Below are 19,837 nucleotides of genomic sequence, written 5' to 3'. Positions count from 1 at the left end.
GTATATTTACCGCAGCAGGCACGTTACACCGCCCGCCGCGGTAAATCGGTTAACCGCGGCGGGCAAAGCCGCCCGCCGCGGTTAAGCCACGATTTACCATGGTCTCTAGGCCACAGCGGACAGCTTTGCCCGCCGCGGGAAACAAAAAACGCCCACCTCCAATAAAGTTTGTGTAGTAGTGTATATTACTCCTCCAGTGTCCAGTGTCCAGTGTCCTCCTCAATCCTCATTGCTCATCTCATCAACTAGTCTGAACTCTGAAGGATGACCTGTCTGTCCATAGCCGCCGGCCGGATTGGAGTCGGAGTTGAGGATCCGAGCGGAGCGGAGCAGAGAGGGGTTCTAGTTCTAGTCCAGCGAGTAGATCCCGTTCACTGACAGATGGGTTCCTACATGCAAGGTGAGCCCGGCCGATCCATAGGCTCAACAATTTCATTTCCATTCATGTTTCATTCATTTCTTCTCTTAATTCACGCATGGTATTCTCAACCGATGATCGATGACTGTTTTTATTTTTGGGGCTCCTCCTTCTGATGAATCTGAGCAGGAGATGAGGAGGTCCCAGTGTATGAGTCGGGCGCTGAGGTGAGTCACCCGCATCCCATCCACCTCCTCTCCTGCTCATCCATATCCATATACGCATCCATCCTCTTATATTTGTTGATTTTTGTGCACCTATAGACGAGAAAATTGCAGTTCTAGCGGCCTAAACAATGCGCTTCGCAAAGCTAGCATCCAAAACATTGTTTTCGTAAAAATAGCGCCCAAAACAATTGCTTTTTGTTTTCTTTACCATTTTACCTTTTCTCCTTCTTTCTCGTTATTTCTCCTAAAATCTGGACAAAAGTGCCCATGTGCTAATTAAGACGTTAATTTCACGTAACATCCGTATCTGCTGGGCACTAGGCAGCGCTGGTCACCGATGTAGGCCTGGGCGCTGGCTGCCTGCATGTGACTGCATGTGCCTGGACACATACACTAGATGGCCACATACCCATATAATAGAATAAACAAATTTATGCGTATCACACGTTCATAATTTGAGATTAAATGAGTTCTGAAAGCATCTAGGCCCCTAGTAGGGTTTCGGTGATTAATGACAATACAATATTACTATGACTAACGTGTGTTTTGCAGAGGCAATTAAGTTAGGTCATGGTAATGGAGATCGATTGAGCAATCGAGTTGGTCATGCCCCTACAATGGAAATCGTTTCGGTTTTCAAAGGATTGATGACAAGGTTAAGGATGACTAGTTCTAAGTGTCGATTGGAGTTGGAGAGACACTTAGAGTAGTTTAGGACTTTGTTCTTCCTTTGGCTGTACTATTAAGGGGGGTATGGACGGGTAGATTGACCTATTTGAGCCTAGTGAGTTAGGTGTGGTGCACACTTGTTAAAACTAGCTCTAGGTAGCTCCTACGAAGCCCTTTGATCCCATGGAGCAACTTCATTCACAAATGATCGAGAGTTGGAAGTGAATGGAGGGTCAAATACTGACCGGGCGCTGGCTCTGGTGCGACCGGACGCTGGCCACAGGGTCCGGTCAGTTCATTTGACCGAGGAGAACAAGTCTGGTGTAACCGGACGCTAGAAGGTCAATGTGACCGGACGCTGAGGGCCAGCATCCGGTCGACTCCAGTAAAGGTCCAGACTTGAGAAAGTGTGACCGGACCCTGAGTATCCAGCGTCCGGTCGAGTACAGTAAGCATCCAAGAGCGACCGGACGCGTCCGGTCATTACTGACCGGACCCTGACAGCGTCCGGTCATCACTTGAGAACTGTTGCGTGGGTTGAACTGACCAGAGCGTCCGGTCAGCATGACCGGAGCGTCCGGTCACCCCGCAGAAGCTCATAACGGTTCGTTTTTCAGGCTGTCTTATAAATAGAAGCTCCACTCATGTGTGGAGTTACTTTTGCTCATTTCAACAGCTGAGAAACATGTTTGTGAGTGCCAAGAAGAGCAAGGTCCTAGTGAGGTGTTTGTGATTTGAGAATCCAAGAGTGAAACCTCATTAGTGAATCAAGAGTAGACAAGTGTGCATCCATCTTCTCATTAGGCTTCGCGTGGTCAAGTGAGAGTTCGTGCTTGTTACTCTTGGTGATCGCCATCACCTAGACGGCTTGGTGGTGATTGGGAGCTTGGTGTTCACCCGACGGAGCTTGTGGGTGACCCAACTCAAGTTGTGAGCGGCTTTGGGTGATTCGCCGTGATGGAGTGTCGAAGAATCAACCCATAGAGAGCACTTGATCCTTGCCTGGATCAAGGGGGAGCTACACCCTTGCGCGGGTGCTCCAACGAGGACTAGTGGGGAGTGGCGACTCTTCGATACCTCGGCAAAACATCGCCGCGTTCCTCTCTCCATTTACTTTGAGCATTTACTTTAAGTATTCACTTTGAGCAATTCAATACTTGTCTTTACATTCATAGAATTGCCATGCTAGAGTAAGTTTGGAACATAGGTTGCAAGTCTTTTGTGCGTTAATTTGATAGAAACACTTTTCTAGGCACAAGGGGTTAATTGGGCTATCCGTAGGATTTAATTATTGCAAGAAAATTTAGAATTAGCCCAATTCACCCCCCCTCTTGGGCATCTTGATCCTTTCAATTGGTATCAGAGCCTCATGCTCATGTTTTTAAGCTTAATCGCTTAGAGTAAGATGTCTCACGGGGATGGACCTCCTCCTATCTTCGAGGGAGATGATTTTCCATATTAGAAAATTCGCATGGAGGCATACCTAGAAGCTCTAGACGTTGGAATACTTAGAGCCGCCTCTCAAGGGTTCCCAACACCTAGGAATCCCGCACAACTTCAAGGCAATGAAGTGAACTATGAAAAATGGAATGCAAAAGCTCGCAACACCATCTTTAGAGGTCTTTGCAAAGATGTGTTCAACCGCGTAAGGAACTACAAAGACGCCCATGCACTATGATCGGACGTTTGTGCGCTCCATGAGGGAACTAAGAGTGAGCGTAAGGAACGCTATCATCTTGTGATTAAAAAGCTAAATTCATTTGAGATGCTTCCCAAAGAATGTGCTAATAAGATGTATTCACGTTTGAATGTTCTTGTAGAGGAAGTCAATGGGCTTGGACTTACTCAAATGTCGCCATCCGACGTTGTAAGAAAGATCTTGAGTGTCCTCCCCATTGACAAATATGGCCATATTGTGACCGTGCTACACCAAGGTGATCTTTCCACCGCTACACCGATACAAATCTTGGGAAAGATCAATGCTCATGAGATGTACATGCACATCACCCCACAAGATGGCTCATCCTCTACAAAGAAGAAAGAGAAGAACTTAGCATTCAAAGCTAGCCAAGATAAGGGCAAAGCAAGACTTGAGTATGAGAGCTCAAGTGATGAAGATGATGAAGAAAGCCTTGCTCTCATGATGAAGAAGACCGCCAAGATGCTAAAAAGGCTAAACAAGAGTGGCATCAAGTTTGACGGCAAGAAGAAGAAGTTCTTCACTAGCTCAAGAAGAAAGCCAATCTCCGAGATGGATTGCTACAATTGTGGTGAACTTGGCCATCTAGCTCATCAATGTACAAAGCCCAAGAAAGACAAGTTCAAGAACAAGAACAAGGGCAAGAAAGATAACTCAAGCAATGAAGATGAAGATGAGAAAAAAAAGAACAAGCCATACAAGAAGAGAGATGGCAAAAAGAGGGACTTCTACAAGAAGAAGAAAGGTGGAAAGGCCTACATTGTCAGTGATTGGCTCACGGACATTGATTCATCAAGTGGATCATCCGATGATGATAGTGACGATGAAAAGGTGGCCGCCATTGCTATTGATCTTGCATCTTCACCGCCATCATTGCCATCATCCTCTACACACCTATGCCTTATGGCCAAAGGTAAACACAAGGTAACTAAGAGTGATGATAGTAGTGATGATGAACATGCTAGTGATGATGATAGCGATAGCGATGATGATGACTCACCTACATATGATGATCTTATCAAAATATTAAGAAAATACACTAAAATCATTAGAAAGAGTAGAGCTACAAATGAAAAGCTTGATGCTAAAAATGATTCACTCTTAGCTAAGTGTGATACATTGGAAAAGGCTAATGATGAGCTTCGAGAAACTAATGATGCTATATCATCCAAACTCAAGGAGCTCAAATCCTCCAAGAAAGAGCTTAAAGATAAACATGATAAACTTGAGTGGGTGCACAATGAACTCATCACTAGCCACAACAAGCTAAAAGATGAATACACTACTCTTAAGATTAATCATGATACTCTTGTTATTGCTCAAGAATTTTTACCAAATGAGCCACATGATGCTACTAACCATGTTGTCAAGATTGATATAGCTACTTCATGTGATGATTTAATTGATGAAAGCATTGAGCATGGATCTAGTAGCAAAGGCAAGCAAGTGGTTGAGTGCAATGACTATGATGAGTATGTCAAGCTCAAGAGTGACAATGAGAAGCTCATGAAAGATCTTGAAGAGATGAAAAGTCACAACACCATTGTGCTAGAAACTCTTGATCATGACAAAGAGTTGATCCTTGAGAATGAGAAGCTCAAAGAAGAAAACAAGAAACTCAAGTAAGAGAAGAACAATGATATTCTCAAGGAAGAGAACAAGAAGCTCAAGATGGAGAAAGAGCATCTCAAGGTGGGATTGAGCAAGTTTGCTAGAGGCAAGCATCTCCAAAGTGAGCTACTCATGAATACTATCATGAAGATGGATAGAAGTGGCATTGGATATATGGCAAGTGTAGAGAAGAAGAAGGCCCAAGCTCAACACCAACAATCAAAGCCAAAGCCAAAGCCAAAGAGATGTTTTGAGTGTGAACAAGAAGGCCACTTTGCTCATGAGTGTCAAACTCCACCACCACAACCCTTGCCCAAGCATGCTACACCCTTTGCTTTCAATGCTCACTACATGCTTAGAAAAGATTCTAGTGGAAAGATGAAAGTCATGTTCTTAGGACCCCCCAACAAAAGTAGGCCTAAGAAGATTTGGGTGGCTAAGTCACTTGTTGAGAAGGTGAAGGGCCCTCAACAAGTTTGGATTCCTAAAGTTTGAATCTCATGTGTGTAGGTGAACTACAAGACCGGTGGAAGTTATTGGGTTATTGATAGTGGTTGCACTCAACATATGACCGGTGATCCTCGTATGTTCACCTCACTAGATAAAGAGGTAGATGGACAAGAGAAAATAACATTTGGAGATAATTCAAAGGGAAAGGTTAAAGGATTGGGCAAAGTGGCAATATCAAATGATCATTCCATCTCCAATGTGCTCTATGTTGCTTCATTAAGCTTCAACTTGCTATCCGTTGGGCAATTATGTGATCTTGGCTTTCAATGCTTATTCACCGAGAAGGAGGTTGTTGTATCCAAGGTAGATGACAATCAAGTGATATTCAATGGATTTAGATACAACAACTTATATCTAGTTGACTTCACCTCCGAAGATGCAAACTTGAAGACTTGCCTATTCACCAAAACAACACTTGGGTGGCTATGGCATAGAAGACTTGCTCATATTGGGATGAGCTCACTCAAGAAGCTTATGAAGAATGATTTGGTGAGAGGGTTGAAGGATGTGAAGTTTGAGAAGGACAAACTTTGTAGTGCATGTCAAGCCGGCAAGCAAGTTGCAAACACTCATCCAACCAAAGCTTTCATGTCAACCACAAGAGTGCTAGAACTCCTATACATGGATTTATTTGGACCAACAACATACAAGAGTTTGGGAGGAAATCTCTATTGTCTTGTGATTGTGGATGACTATTCAAGGTATACATGGGTGTTCTTTCTTCATGACAAATCTGAAGTTGCATCTTGTTTCAAGAAGTTTGCCAAGAGAGCTCAAAATGAATTTGAAGTGAAGCTCAAGAAGATTAGAAGTGACAATGGGAAAAAATTTGACAACACAAATATTGAATCCTATTGTGATGAAGTTGGAATCAAACATGAAGTCTCCGCAACCTATACTCCTCAACAAAATGGTGTAGTTGAGAGGAAGAACCGGACTTTGATCACTCTTGCAAGGACAATGCTAGATGAGTACAACACCCCCGAAGCTCTATGGGCGGAAGCAATCAACACCACATGTTATGCATCCAACCGCCTATTTCTTCAAAAGTTCCTTGTCAAGACACCGTATGAGTTGCTCAATGGGAAGAAGCCGGACATCTCCTTCTTTAGGGTGTTTGGTTGCAAGTGCTACATCTACAAGAAGCGGCAACATCTAGGGAAGTTTCAAAGACATTGTGATATAGGTTTTCTTGTTGGTTACTCATTGAAGTCCAAAGCATATAGAGTATTTAATCATGCCACCGGCTTGGTTGAAGAAACATATGATGTGGAATTTGATGAATCTAATGGCTCCCAAGGAGCACATGAGAATCTTGATGATGTAGGTGATGAACCATTGAGGGAGGCTATAAAGAATATTCCAGTAGGAGACATCAAGCTAAAAGATAATGAAGATGATGTACAAGTCATTAACCAACCTTCTTCATCAAGTGTGCCACAAGATGGTAAAAAAGATGGGAGAGTAGAAAATGAAGATACTCATATCTCCCATGAGCAAATGGTGGTACAAGCACAAGATGTTGATGCTCCACAACCTCCTCCTCAAGTGGTCAATAGAAGAAATACACCTCTCCTACAAGATCATCCACAAGATCTTATCATAGGGAGTCTATCAAAGGGTGTAATGACTCGATCTCAAAAACTTACTTCATTTATTGCTCATCACTCTTTTGTCTCTTGCTATGAGCCTTCCAAGGTAGAAGAAGCTCTTAAAGATCCAGATTGGATCAATGCCATGCATGAAGAGTTGAACAACTTCACTCACAATGAAGTTTGGACTCTTGAAGAGCGACCAAAAGGTGCAAGAGTCATTGGAACGAAGTGGGTGTTCCGCAACAAGCAAGATGATCAAGGTGTTGTTGTGAGGAATAAGGCAAGACTAGTTGCAAAGGGGTTCTCTCAAGTTGAAGGTTTGGATTTTGGAGAGACCTTTGCACCGGTTGCAAGATTAGAAGCCATCCGTATCCTTCTTGCATATGCATCACATCATGAAATGAAACTATATCAAATGGATGTGAAAAGTGCCTTTTTAAATGGCTTTATTAATGAACTAGTCTATGTTGATCAACCTCCTGGGTTTGAAGACCCTAGATACCCTAATCATGTTTATAGGTTGTCCAAGGCACTATATGGGCTTAAGCAAGCCCCAAGAGCTTGGTATGAGCGCCTTTGGGACTTCCTTATTGAGAAGGGCTTCACCATTGGGAAGGTCAACACCACACTATTCACCAAGAAGCTTGATGGGCATATCTTCATTTGTCAAGTATATGTTGATGATATCATCTTTGGATCATCAAATGAAGACTCATGCAAAGAATTTGGTGAATTGATGTCAAAGGAGTTTGAGATGTCAATGATTGGTGAGCTTACATTCTTTCTTGGTTTTCAAATCAAGCAAATGAAAGAAGGCATCTTCATCTCTCAAGAGAAATATACAAAAGATCTTCTCAAGAGATTCAAGATGGATGAATGTAAGCTAATCAAGACACCAATGCCTACAAATGGACATCTCGACCTAGATGAGGGAGGTAACCCGGTTGATCAAACTCTCTACCGTTCTATGATTGGTAGCTTGTTATATTTAACCGCATCTAGGCCTGACATCATGTTTAGTGTGTGTATGTGTGCTAGATTTCAAGCTAGTCCTAAGGAAACACATTTAATTATCGTAAAAAGAATCCTTAGGTATCTTAAGCACACACCATGCATTGGCCTTTGGTATCCCAAAGGAGCTTTATTTGAATTAATTGGCTATTCCGATTCGGATTACGTCGGATGCAAAGTTGATAGAAAGAGCACATCCGGAGGGTGCCATTTGCTTGGTAGATCACTTGTGTCTTGGTCCTCCAAGAAACAAAATAGCGTGGCTTTGTCCACCGCCGAAGCAGAATACATTGCCGTGGGTGCTTGTTGTGCACAAATATTATACATGAAACAAACTTTGCTAGACTATGGAGTAGTTCTAGAGAAAGTACCTCTTTTGTGCGACAATAAAAGTGCGGTAAAACTTGCAAATAATCTGGTTCAACACTCTCGCACCAAGCACATAGATATCCGCCATCACTTTCTAAGAGATCATATTGCTAAAAATGATATATCACTAGAAGGTGTAAGATCCGAAGATCAATTAGCAGATATCTTCACTAAACCGCTAGATGAGGCTACTTTTTGTAGATTGCGGAATGAGCTCAATGTACTTGATTTTAGTAACTTCACTAAAAACTGAGCTTGTGTTGTCCCTTGCATTCATTGTAATATACAACATGCTTGATTTGTGGCAATGCATATAGGACTTGTCTAACATGGTTAAGATAACCGCCGAAAAGCGTGTGAAGAAGCTTAACCTTGGATCAAACTTGACAAGCAACTAGATTTACTTACAAGTATTGCATATGCATGAATGTTGTTCTGTCGTTTTGTTCCATTTGCCCTCTTGTTGCCTAATTTCCTAAAAAGAATTATAGCCTAAGGCAAAATATTTTGAAAAATATGAGGGTTTGAGAGAGGTCACTCACATCAGTCCCAATTGATGCTTATTTGGATCTTATTCAAGTTGGGACTTGATTGGGAACAGGCAGCGCAAAGGAACTTTGAAGATTTGCTAGAAAAGGTGCACCGGACGCTGCACCGGACGCTGCTGTCTAGCGTCCGGTCAGTTCACAGGAGGTGAACTGCTGCCGAAGGAGTGACCGGACGCTGCGTTTGTGCGTCCGGTCAGGAGGGGATCCAGCGTCCGGTCGATCGAAGGAAGAATAGGCAGTACTGACCGGACCCTGTCTGCGTCCGGTCATGGACCACCGGACGCATCCGGTCCTGATTCTAGAGGAATTGGACCTCTCTGGAATCGACCGGACGCTGGGTGGTAGCGTCCAGTCGCTACCACCGGAGCGTCCGGTCAGTGGATCTCGCGCGGCTTCAGGACTCTTTTTTTCCGTTTCCTTCTCTGTCGCGTCGGGGGATCTATTTATTTCGGTCGTACCACGCCTGTTTCCCTATGACCTAGCCCAAGCTGCCATTGCCACCGCCTCCATAGCTCACCACCGCGCAGCCCACGCCGAGCACCTACCTCCACTGCCAGCCGCCGCGCAGCAAGCTCCGCCCGAGCCTCCCCGCGCACCACCGTGCCACTGCAGCACCGCGCCCTCCGCGCCGCCGCACTACCCTATCCACGCCCCTACTCCGCCTCTTGCCGGAGTCGTCGTGCCCTAGCCCGAGCAGAGCGCCGCCTCTCCAGGTCACCACCAGGCAGTGCCTTCCTCGCCGTCGTTTTCTTCAATAAGGACGTGCCTTTGAACCCGCATTAAGTTGCCCGTGACCTAGATTGAGTTCATCTAGCATTGATTTCACATTATGTTAGGGCCATTGATTCACTACTTACCCTAACCCTAGCTCGATTCCAAGGATCCCCCGCGTGACATCTCATCTTTTCTCGGATCACAGTTTGTCAGGTAGAAAGCCATTCGATTCAAGTTCGTATCTACATTGCTTTCTCTATTAGATTTTCGCATCTATTAGATATATTGTATTTATTTGTATATCCATCTATTCTATCGTGCAGCGTGTTGTGCCGCTGAGTTTCGTGTGACTGTTGTTAGATAACTCAGGGCCAAGCTCGTAAGTACGGACCAAGGCCAAGCCTCGAAAGCGGCAGTTTGACAGTTAATCTTGGTCAGTGATAGCTCATCATCTTGTCAGATCAAATGGCTCGCACCAAGAATGTCGGAGGTGGTCCAGGCGATGATGATCGGAGGCCCCTGCCTCGCCAGCCTACAGATCCAAAAGGCAAGGCAACAAAGAAGACTGCATCCAAGAAGAGGAAGTACCTAGATAGAGAGATAGCCAGAGCAGCAGCAGTTGCAGAGGCAGCAGACCATGCCGAGAGAGGTGGTGCCCGTAGCGGAGTTGTCATTACAGATCAGCCGGTTTCACCAGCACTGAGAGCTACGCTTGAGGAGGTTGAGCGTCATCACGGTAGTCCAGCTAGGACTGCCACGTTTGCAGGACGACGGGTTGCCATTGAGGAGGGTCAGTCAGCAGAGCAGGAGCCAGTTCAGCAGACTCAGGAGGGCGAGCAGGCACAGCAAACCCAGGAGGCCGAGGGGACAGAGCCGGCACCCCAGCTTCGCCGCTCTGGATGGACCCGTGTACTAGTCTCACCAAGGCCGCCGACATAGCGGAGGGGATCACGTCCACCACCTAGACTATAGGGTCCACCTCCAGTGGTGCATCTCGACTTAAGGGCCGCCATGGCCAGACAGGTTCAGCAGCTGCGATTTATAGAGTTTGAGGTTTGGTTTCCTCCGAGGAGGGATGAGAGAGCAGCTGAGGGTTTCTACACGCCACTGTAGGAAGATTTCTACAATGCTTATCTCAATAGTGGGGCAGTGTTCAGATCTCAGAGAGTCTGCCGCATAGAGTCTATTATGGCAGCAGCCGGAGAGCACATTTGGCCTTACTTATCATATTTGCCAGGGTTGACAAATTTGATTGGATAGACGAGAATATATGTACCATCTTGGGTTCGTCAGTTTTATGCTTCACTCTTGTTGATGCAAAAGTGATCTGCAAACACAAAGGGCTAATACCCGAATCGATATCCAAAGCGTGCCAGTCGATTTGACCTGCTAATCGACAAGGATGAAGATACGAACACTTTGGTCCTGACAACAGCGATACGCCCGGAAGTCACGGCCAAGAGGTGCTCACGCGGAACTCGAGAATCACCGAAGGTCGCACTGAAGCGATGCAGCTCGCCGAATCAATGAGAACTCGTAAAAAGGAAAAATATGCAAATTGACGAAGTCGCCGAAAAGTAAGTAGATGCAAATAGGAGTAAAAGTTGGTTTTGATATTGATTGATATTGTCTATTACATTGCCCCTTACTCCATATTTATACCCTGATCTAAAGAGACACAACCAAATACAACTAGGACACCAATCCTATATCTAAGGAAACACGTGACTCTTACACGAATCATAACCTAACAAATACAGAAAAGGAAATCAACTCCTATCTATTTCCCTGTCCGCCTCAATTACGATGGAAATCTCACTGTCCTCCTTCCCATCGGCATACTCCCTGCTTCATCGGCAGTAGTCTTCAAGTCTTCCTTCATCGGCATACTCCCTGTTTCATCGGCAGTAGTCTTCAAGTCTTCCTTCATCGGCATACTCCCTGTTTCATCGGCAGTAATCTTCAAGCCTCCTTTCATCGGCATCGACAATAACTCCTCCAACCTCATCGGCAACGCCCGAGTCCAAATCAACCTTTCCATCGATCATCACCAGCTATCGGCAACCATTTTTACAAACTGGCTTTCATTGGCTATCAAAGTATTCAATAACTTTCCCCTTGCCGATTAGTCCACTCCGATTATTTTGACACGTGCAAAAAACGGTGTCAACACATGCCCCCCAATTTCGGAGTATAAAACCATTAATGCTCCGAAATTTACTCCAGATAACGCTTGCCTTTGCCCAATTATCGTAACTCATTCTCCAAGCCAAAACTTGATTTGTTATCAAATCCAATCAAATCTAATCTTGATTCACGCACTTCAGTAAATATCGCACAATCGCCAACCACTCTTGCCTTGATTATGATTGAGATACCAAAACAATAATCCATCGGCAAGATCTTAACATGATAATGCTGCCATTTTCAGAATTAAAATATCATGTATCGATATCCCTTCCAAGTCATGATTACTTGTTATCAACTCATCTGTACAATCCCCTGATTATCGCGCGAATAGTCACCATATCCCTCTGCACCGCCTTGACCTATATGCGCGCGTCATAGAGATAAGTCCAAAATACCCTTATTCTGGGCGGCTTATAAATAGATTTCTCCGGAACCCTCATTTTCTATCTTCAGCCTCCAATCCTTGGCATTCTCTCTCTCCGGCGGCGACTCCGACGAACAACCGCGCGACCTCAACCAACAAGAACCCTTCTCCGGCGCTAACTTCAAGTTCCCGGCTCGTATTTCCACCTTCCTCAAGACAATGGCCATCAACTTCGATGTTCCCGCGGTTCGCTCCACTTCCATTACCTTTTACTTTGATCTTTTTGCAAATTTATTCAGTTGGTGATTTTTCCTTTCTTCTGTCTTCTGGATTCCACAACCTTAGGAACTGCGCAACAAATTAATTATCCCAACCGATCAGCCGCACGTCCAATGCCTTGGACCAATGGGCAACCCAGATCCAACCGATCTGATCAACGCAGAGGTTAACAGAATTCCCTTTAGAGCCCAAAATTTCTCTCTGAATTTGTGGAAAGACACATTCCGATCTTGGCCCAAAACCACCAAAGGGTGGAAAGATTGGTATTTGAGGGTTAATAGATCGATGCAAGTATACTGGGCAGAACGAAGATTAGACCAATGTATCAGGCTCTCTATTGCCGATATGCAGAAAAATGAATCAATGATAATTGCAGCTGCTTATTTCTGGTCAGATACGACCAATACTTTTATGTTTGGACATGGCCCAGCTACTCCTACCCTTGCCGATGTCCACATGCTTACTGGCTTGGACATCTCAACTGCCGATGAAGGCTCCATCTATGGTAGAAAGCCTGAATATAGAGTGAATACCCGTAACATCGGCGGTTGGACAGGATATATTCAAGAATACCAGAAAACCGGGACACCTAGCCAGAGGGAACATGCCACATTCCTGAATATGTGGTTAGAAAAATTTATCTTCTGTGGTCGATCAGTAGGACCAACCAACGCCTTCCTCCCTACAGCTGAACTTTTGGCTAATGGCGTAAGGTTTCCTCTTGGCCGATACCTTCTGAGCTCCACCTATCATCTTCTTCACCAAGTGTCTCAGAAACTTTTGCTTGGCGAACCCATCGGCAACCTGGGAGGCCCGTGGTGGTTTATCAACATGTGGCTGAATGCCCATATGCACAAACGTTTGCAATGGGACTTTTTTGCTCAACAATTCCCACGAGAAATTGCTGAAGATTATGTGCTCGGGGATGATGAATCGGCAACACGCTCACCCCTCAATTTTGGTGAAGCCATAATTGTCCTTCCTGGAACAGAAGCCAACGAAGACCAAATCGGCAGATTCTTTCAAAGCTTCTATAATGGTCTTTCTCGTGATCATAGGGCCTGGGTGCCTTATATCGACGAAGAAAACAGATTCCCCCTTCTTTTCAACTTTGCCGATGACACTCTGAATCAAGATAATGAGCTCATGATGGCTATCATCACTCCCAGGGCAATTCCAGTAAACACATTCGGCAGCGGGAAAAACACCAACATTACATATGAATTTTACAACCCATCGGCAGTATCCCGCCAATTGGCTTTTGGGCAACTGCCAATCAAACTCTGCTTTGCCGATGTGATCAAACCCAGGGAAACAATCACCTGCGGAACAGACTGGAACAAGGTAGTACAACTTTCTCCTGATGCCGATACTACAGATGTTGATATATCCACCTGGACACCAATATCTTTCATCACCGAGTCATACAAGCAATGGTGGCGAGAGTGGAAAGAGCAACTGTTCGCAACTTCTGCTCACACATATCGGCACATGATCGACCCTGAATATGCCATCCCTGATGACGCGGTAAGTTTCCTTTAACTCCCTTCTGCTTTTCCCTTCATTTATCAGTAACTGATTCCCTTGTAACAGGTTAACAACCCAGCACCATCGGTGAGCAAAAGTGGGAAACCCTTCAACCTCTGGCCTGTTTCCCCAACATCGCCGATCGGCTACAACGCTCCCACCTTAGCCGCTTTGACCCACCAGAAGATCCGTACCAAGACCATCACTTCTAAGTCCAAATTGGCTACATCCAGGGCTACTCCATCGGCCGCTGCTACAACCTTGGTCAAAGCCTTTAAGGTAACAACCTTGTTTATTTTCACTTATGCCGATCACAAACTATATTAACCTTAATCATCAGGGGGTAAGAGCTGCTACTGGATCGTCATCGGCAATTCCGCCGATATCAAGCACCACTCCTTCAGAGGTAGCTTCTTGACTTTACATTTTATCTGTTAAATACCATATCTTACACTTGTTTTGCAGCAACAATTGGGTACATCGGCAAACGTACCAGATGCCCAAGCTTTACAACCAACAAGTGTCGATGCCCCCCAGCCAATCGTTGCCGATGTCCAAGCAAAGCGCAAAGCTTCAACAGATACTGAAGCACAGCCAAAACGACAAAGGTCTATGCCGATCCCTACATCTACCCCAATGTCATCGGTCATCATACCTCAAGAGCCCACCACCGATGAAGTCACAGAGGATATCCCATCGGCAAGCTCAGCCGATCCACACGACATACTCCAGGTTGCTTCCTCCAGTCAAGCACAGGAAATTGCCTTGAAACAGGTAAACCGATCAACCTATCTGATTTTACAATACTCATACTTACCCCTGACTGATCTCCTTGTCTTTCTCTCAGGAACAAGATTCCCTGAACAGCTTATTTTCCTTTGCCATTGACATTTCTGACGACGATGGAGAGGAAACAAGTTCTTCCCTTGCACTGGGAACAATATCGGCAGAGACTAAATCCAAGTTGGAAACCCTCCTGAACTTGCTACAGCAAGGTACCGCCCAACTGGTAGATGACTCGGACCCCGCAAAGGCAATTTTCAAAACAATTCGTGGCCAGGTCCCTGCCGATGTCGAAGAAATACTCTTCCCAGCAGCTCACTTAGAAAGCCGTCAACTGCAATATCAACGGGCTGCTCAGCGCATTGCCGATAGAGCAGCTCAAGCTCAACTTAAAGAAGAGATGCTACAACTGAAACAAATCGCTGATGAGAAGCACAAGGGCATCGTCAACTTGCAGACTTCGGGTGCTGCACTTAAGCAGAAAATCTTGGATCTATCGGCAAGGAAGGCAGCTCTATTGGCTGAATTGAAAGAAATCGATGCAGCCTTAACTCATGCTCAACAAGAAGAAAGCCAGCTACCCAATGCCGTCAAAGCCCTTCAGCAAGAAAGAGATATCCAAGCTCGCAAAGCTTTAGCCATGAAGAAGAAACTCAAGCCTGTGGAGGGTGCTGCCGATGACGATATCAAAGAAATGGAAGAAGCCGACCAGATTCGCCTGCGTGCGATATTAGCTATCCAAACCTTGCTGAACGTGTAATCTTATTTATTGTATCGGCACTTTATGAGACATTGATACCCTTGCATAATTCTAGCCGATAGTACTGTTATCGGCACTTATACTTTTATGCATCTGTCCAGATACTAGGGTAATATTTCTTTAAATATTTTCCATTTAACGCTCTGGGAAACACAACCCCTTCGAGGGTTTCTAAAATATACGCATTACCAGGAATAGACTGATTTATCCGATATGGACCTTCCCAATTAGGAGACCACTTTCCAAACTTTGAACTTTTAGTCCCAATCGGTAAAATCAATTTCCAAACCAGATCTCCATCGGCAAACTCTTTTACTTTCACCTTCTTGTCATACCATCTAGCTACTCTTTTCTTATTTTCTTCAATACTAACTAAAGCCCTTAACCGATGACCCGCCACATCTTCCAACTCATCCTTCATAAGAGTATTATATTCATCGGCTGTCAGCTGATTTTGAGAACGTATTCGTCTAGAGCCAACCTTAATTTCCCAAGGCAACACTGCATCGTGTCCATATACTAACTGATAAGGCGTTACTTTGGTTGCACCATGGCATGACATCCGATATGACCACAAGGCTTCATTTAATACTGTATGCCACCTCCTAGGATTTTCTTCAATTTTGCGCTTAATGAGTTTGATGATCCCTTTGTTAGAAGCCTCAGCTTGACCATTAGCTTGAGCATAATATGGAGAAGAATTTAAAATTTTAATTCCCATACCTACAGCAAACTCATCAAATTCTCCTGATGTAAACATAGTACCCTGATCGGTAGTGATAGTCTGAGGAATACCAAATCGGTAAACAATATGCTCTTTCACAAAATCAATCATATTGACCGATGTCACCTTTTTTAAAGGAATTGCCTCAACCCACTTTGTGAAATAATCGGTAGCAACCAGAATAAATTTATGTCCTTTACTCGATGGCGGATAAATCTGACCAATGAGATCAATAGCCCATCCCCGGAACGGCCATGGTTTGATTATAGGATTCATAGCCGATGCAGGCACTCTTTGAATATTACCAAACTTCTGACACCCCTGGCATCCCTTAAAATATTTAAAACAATCTTCAAGAATAGTCGGCCAATAGTACCCATTCCTTCTGATCATCCATTTCATCTTGAAAGCCGATTGATGTGCCCCACATACTCCTTCATGAATTTCACCCATCAAGCTTTTCGATTCATCATTGCTAACACATCTGAGTAAAACCCCATCTATAGTTCGATAATATAATTCACCATCGAGGAGCACATATTTGGTAGCTTGGAACCTTATACGTCTCTCAACCTTTCTACATGGATCCTTTAAATAATCGACAATCTCTTTCCTCCAGTCATCGGTATCAACTGCCGATGTTAGCACTTCCTGAATAGGCTGATACCCTGAAGCATGCTGAGTCAGTCGATTAGCTTCCTCATTATGCAATCGAGAGATATGTTCAAGACGAAAATCTCTAAATCCTTTCAATAATTGCAAACACCTTTCATAATACGAAATCAAAGCTTCACTTCGGCATTCATAAATTCCAGCCAATTGATTTATAACTAGCATAGAATCACCAAAGATTTCAACAACATCGGCACGTATCTCCTTCAGCAATTCTAACCCCTTTATCAAGGCTTGGTATTCAGCTTGATTATTTGTCGCTGTAGCAACAATCGGCAATGAAAACTCATACTTCTTTCCTTGAGGTGAAATTAACACAATGCCGATACCTGCTCCTTCACCACATGTGGACCCATCGAAGAAAAGTGTCCAGGGAGCAATCCCCAGAGAATCCACCGTGTTACAATGCTGAGTGACAAAATCAGCCATCACTTGCCCTTTAACTGCCTTAGTTGATTTGTAGCGTAGTTCAAATTCTGATAATGCTAAAATCCACTTGCCGATTCTACCACTTAATATCGGCATCGACAGCATATACTTGACCACATCGTCTTTGCATATGACCGTACATTCGGCAGATAACAAATAATGCCTTAATTTGATACAAGAAAAGTATAAGCACAGACACAATTTCTCGATAGCCGAATACCTCGTCTCAGCATCCACTAATCTTCTGCTCAAATAATAAATAACACGTTCTTTCCCTTCAAATTCTTGAATAAGAGCTGAACCGATAACTGCATCATCAGCTGACAAATATAACCTGAAAGGCTTCCCATGTTGAGGTGGAACTAGCACTAGAGGATTTGATAAATATTTCTTAATTTCATCAAGGGCTAATTGCTGTTCAACTCCCCATACAAATTCCTGATCAGCTTTCAATCTAAGTAGTGGGCTGAAAGCCTTGATCTTACCCGACAGATTAGATATGAATCTTCTAATGAAATTAATCTTACCGATCAAAGATTGTAATTCAGTCTTATTGGCAGGAGCAATCACCTTGTTAATTGCATCAATAGACTTCCTACTGATTTCAATGCCCCGCTGATGCACCATAAAACCCAAGAATTGTCCTGCCGATACACCGAATGCACATTTATTAGGATTCATCTTCAATCCATGCTTCCTTGTGCACTCCAGTATCTTTCGCAGATTGGCTAAATGTGCTGTGATATCTCCAGACTTAATCACTACATCATCAATGTAGATCTCCACTAATGTGCCGATGTACTCATGAAAAATAAAGTTCATAGCCCTTTGATAAGTAGCACCGGCATTTTTCAAACCAAACGTCATGACTATCCATTCGAACAACCCCACATGTCCTGGACATCTGAAAGCAGTCTTGGGAATATCTTCCTCAGCCATGAATATTTGATTGTAACCTACATTACCATCCATGAAGCTGATAATTTGATGTCCAGCCGCAGCATCAATCAACAAATCAGCAATCGGCATTGGATAGCCATCCATCGGTGTGGCTTTGTTGAGATTCCTGAAATCAATACAAACACGAAGTTTTCCATTTTTCTTATAAACAGGAACCACATTAGAGATCCACTCTGCGTATCGACATTGCCGAATAAACTTTGCTTCAATTAATTTAGTTATTTCGGCCTTAATGTCAGGAAGTACATTAGGGTTGCATCGGCGCGCTGGCTGCTGATGTGGCCGAAATCCAGATTTGATAGGTAACCGATGTTCAACTATCGATCGGTCTAATCCAGGCATCTCAGTATAATCCCAAGCAAAACAATCTTTATATTCTTTTAACAAATCTGTTATTCGCTGCTTACACTTGGAATCTAACTTAGCACTAATAAAAGTAGGCCTCGACCTATCACCATCACCGATATCTACTTCTACTAAATCATCTGCCGATGTGAACCCTTGACCTAATTTTCCATCATCGGCAAACCTATCCATTAAAACTCCTCTTCAGAACCGACTGCTTGGATCGGTGGAATTTCATAATCAGCAACTCTAAGGAACTCTTTTTCCCAAGCTTCTCCCGATATGCATTTAGTTCGCTCATAAGTATCTGATTCTGCCGATGCGATGATATAAGAAGAATCACCAGGGACGACCTCAATCTTATCCCCAATCCACTGTACGAGGCATTGATGCATTGTAGAAGGAACACAACAATTAGCATGAATCCAATCCCTCCCTAGAAGCAGATTATATGCACCCTTGCCGTTGATAACAAAGAACGTCGTTGGCAAGGTTTTGCTGCCGATGGTCAATTCAACGCACACTGCCCCTTTAGCCGGTGACACATTGCCTTCAAAATCTTTCAACATCATATCGGTTTTGGTCAAGTCTTGATCTCCCTTACCAAGTTTCCGATACATCACGTAAGGCATAATATTAATCGCAGCCCCTCCATCAATAAGTACCTTAGACACAGGCTGCCCATCAACTCTGCCCTTCACAAATAAAGCTTTAAGATGCTGTCTCTCGTCATCGGTAGGTTTCTCAAAAACAGCCATCATTGGATCTAGTGTTAACTGGGCTACTTGATCAGAGAGAACAGCTTCTTCCTCATTATCAGGTAGTGCCAAAAACTCCATCGGCAACATGAATACCATATTGACATCTGCCGATGGACCTTTATTTTTGTGTTTTACCTGCCACTGCTGATGACCAGGCCTTTCATTAGAGGAATTTTCCTCTTGGTATAAATCCTCCTGACGCTCACGTTGCATCCTCCTTCTCTGCGTCTTTGTCAGACCCTCTGGGCACCATCGAGGAAACTTGGTTTTCCAAACCGGCTGATAACAAGTCCTAGTTGGTTCTACACGACGTATATTAGGGTCTCTGTAGAATATTTCCTCATCGGGAACTCTTGCGTTTGCCATCTCCTCAAGCTCCTCTTGATTCCTTGGAAAATATCCAGCGCGTTTACTAAGCCTCTCATGTACACTAAGTCTGCCCCCCAGCCGATCATGCACTGATGCTCTGCCTCTGATCGGCTCGTTGATAGACAAACCCTGATTACCACGTTGAAACCTCCTTTCCGAACGATTGACTCCGTAATAACCATTACACTCAGGGCAATTTTCAATAGTTGGCAACTTAATACCTTCTTCCCAGCAATGGATGAAGAACGGACATCTCCAATGATCTTTATGCCGATTCCACTCTTCCTGACGTCTCATTTCTTGCTGTTGCCGATATCGGTCATTACGTTGACGCCAACCCTCCTGCTGCCTTCGATGAGTAAT

The 19,837-nt window shown here is 44.1% G+C and overlaps 1 protein-coding gene across 1 annotated transcript in view; it reads left to right on the top strand.

The window, feature by feature from the left end:
• Positions 1-366: 366 nt before the first annotated feature.
• The window catches only part of LOC136553247 (D-amino-acid transaminase, chloroplastic-like), a 31,723-nt gene continuing 12,252 nt past the window's right edge, over positions 367-19,837 (top strand). Inside the window, exons 1-2 of the mRNA XM_066544626.1 lie at positions 367-400; positions 548-585. Coding sequence (XP_066400723.1) covers positions 382-400; positions 548-585 — 57 coding nt within the window. The 5' untranslated portion in view covers positions 367-381. The remainder of the gene's footprint in view (positions 401-547; positions 586-19,837) is intronic.

This window comes from Miscanthus floridulus, chromosome 5 (assembly GCF_019320115.1).
Source record: "Miscanthus floridulus cultivar M001 chromosome 5, ASM1932011v1, whole genome shotgun sequence".
Classification (NCBI taxonomy): Eukaryota; Viridiplantae; Streptophyta; class Magnoliopsida; order Poales; family Poaceae; genus Miscanthus; species Miscanthus floridulus.
This window is presented reverse-complemented; position numbering and strand designations above follow the sequence as displayed.